The following is a 2,231-nucleotide window of genomic DNA, read 5'->3' as shown; positions in this document are numbered from 1 at the left end:
CCTAGGCTAGAGGGCAGCAGTGCAGTAGCTCACTGCATCCTCGAATTCTTGGGCTTGAATGATCCTCCAGCCTCCATCTTCCAAGTGGCTAGGACAATAGGGATGTGCCACTAGGCTTCGCTAATCTTAAAATATTTTTTGTAGGGTGGCACCTGTTGCTCAAAGGAGTAGGGCATTGGCCCTATATACCGGAGGTGGCCAACAACAACAACAACAATATATATATACACACACATATATATATATATATAAAATAAAATATAAAATATAAAATAAAAATATATGGCTCGGCGCCTGTGGCTCAAGTGGCTAAGGTGTCAGCCACATACACCTAAGGTGGCAGGTTCAAATCCAGCCCAGGCCCGCCAAACAACGATGGCTACAACCAAAAAAATAGGCGTTGTAGCAGGCGCCTGTGGTCCCAGGCGTTGTAGCAGGCGCCTGTGGTCCCAGCTACTTGGGAGGCTGAGGCAGGAGACTTGCTTGAGCCCAGGAGTTGGAGGTTGCTGTGAACTGTGATGCCACAGCACTCTACCCAGGGGGACAGCTTGAGGCTCTGTCTCCAAAAGCTCAGTTCCTGTAGCTCAGCAGCTGGGGCGCTGGTGGGTTTGAACCCAGCCCAGGCCTGCCAAACAACAACAGCACAACAGTAACAAAAAATAGGCAAGTGTTGTGGAGCCCTTAGACTCTTGGACTCTCTTCACCTGTAGTCCCAGCTACTTGGGAGGCTGAGGCAAGAGAATCACTTAATACCAAGAATTTGAGGTTACTGTGAGCTATGATCCCTCGGCACTATACCGAGGGTAACAAAGTGAGACTCTAGCTCAAAAACAAAAAAGTTTTTGTAGAGATGGCATCTCACTATTAGAAATGTTAAGTGAGAGTGAGTTGGCTAAGTAGCAAAGTATAATTTCTTCCAATTTGTTTTTAAGGTATCCTTGAATATTTCCCTAGAGTCACCTAAGTGTCCCCTCCCACTGCTCTCTTCTCTCTTTCTCTACCCAGGCACCCCTTCTTCTACCCACACCATGAACTGTTTTGTGCCCCAACTTATTCATTTTTTTTTGAGACAGAGACTCACTATTGTTGCTCTCTGTAGTCATGTAGCATCACAGCTCACAGCAACCTCAAACTCTTGGGCTTAAGAGATTCTCTTGCCTCAGCCTCCCAAGTAGCTGGGCCTACAGACACCTGCCACAATGCCTGACTATTTTTTGTTGCAGTTGTCATTGTTGTTTAGCTGGCCCAAGCTCGAACCTGATAGCCTTGGTGTATGTGGCTAACACTGTAAACACTGTGCTATGGGCACCGAGCCAATGCCCTAGCTTATTCTAGCTTAACAGCTATACCCTCTTCATGAAAGCCATTCTTCTCATAAACTCTGGAAATTTGTCTATCCAGGCAACATAGGCAGGCACTGGAGTAATCATTAAAGAAGTTAAAGAACACCCTTTATTAATAATACTGAAGGCACAGACACCACTGGATAGAAAGGGACAAGTGAAATATTCTCCTCCCATTATAAGAAGGCAAGGAAATATTATGAATGTAAACTGGGAACAGGATCTTATCCAACCAGCTCATAGCTGATACAGAGAAGGAAACCTCTTAGTGTTGGTTCTCAAAAAGCGATTCCTTAGAAGCCCATCTTACCCAGGGAATCAAGGGTCTCATAATTGGTCTTCATCACTTGCTTATACATTTCCTTCTGCCATTTCTCCAGGATGTCCCACTCTTGCTCCGTAAAATATAAGGCAACATCATCAAATGTCACGGTTACCTACAGCACAAACAGTAGATACATACATTTTCTCTTTAAGGCTACTTTTTTAATGTCCATGATTTACTAAGAGATGGAAAAAAACAAACCAGTGATCTCTGGATGGTGCCATATAATTTAATGAACATACTAAAGAAGTTACAAATGTCCAGTGGAGCCAAGTAAAGTAAATGAAGGAAAAGTAGATCTTTGAGTATGTGCACCATCCTTTACTTAACCAGAACCAATTACTGTTGTTAACTAAGCCTGGGCCTAGTTTAGTGGATGTGTCCATTCAAACTTTTCAATTTTGAAATAATTACTAATTCACAAGGAGTTAAAGAGAAACTTCAGGCTCGGCGCCTGTGGCTCAAGTGGCTAAGGCACCAGCCACATACACCTAAGGTGGCGGGTTCGAATCCAGCCCGGGCCCGCCAAACATCAATGATGGCTGCAACCAAAAAATAGCCAG

The 2,231-nt window shown here is 44.2% G+C and overlaps 1 protein-coding gene across 2 annotated transcripts in view; it reads right to left on the bottom strand.

The window, feature by feature from the left end:
* The window catches only part of LOC105887195 (zinc finger protein 425-like), a 14,480-nt gene that overhangs the window by 9,319 nt on the left and 2,930 nt on the right, over positions 1-2,231 (bottom strand). For both annotated transcript variants that reach the window (XM_023514436.1, XM_023514437.1), the window contains exon 2: positions 1,654-1,780. In XM_023514436.1, coding sequence (XP_023370204.1) covers positions 1,654-1,780 — 127 coding nt within the window. The remainder of the gene's footprint in view (positions 1-1,653; positions 1,781-2,231) is intronic.

This window comes from Otolemur garnettii, unplaced genomic scaffold, assembly GCF_000181295.1.
Source record: "Otolemur garnettii isolate 467f Iridium unplaced genomic scaffold, OtoGar3 scaffold00053, whole genome shotgun sequence".
Taxonomy (NCBI): domain Eukaryota; kingdom Metazoa; phylum Chordata; class Mammalia; order Primates; family Galagidae; genus Otolemur; species Otolemur garnettii.
This window is presented reverse-complemented; position numbering and strand designations above follow the sequence as displayed.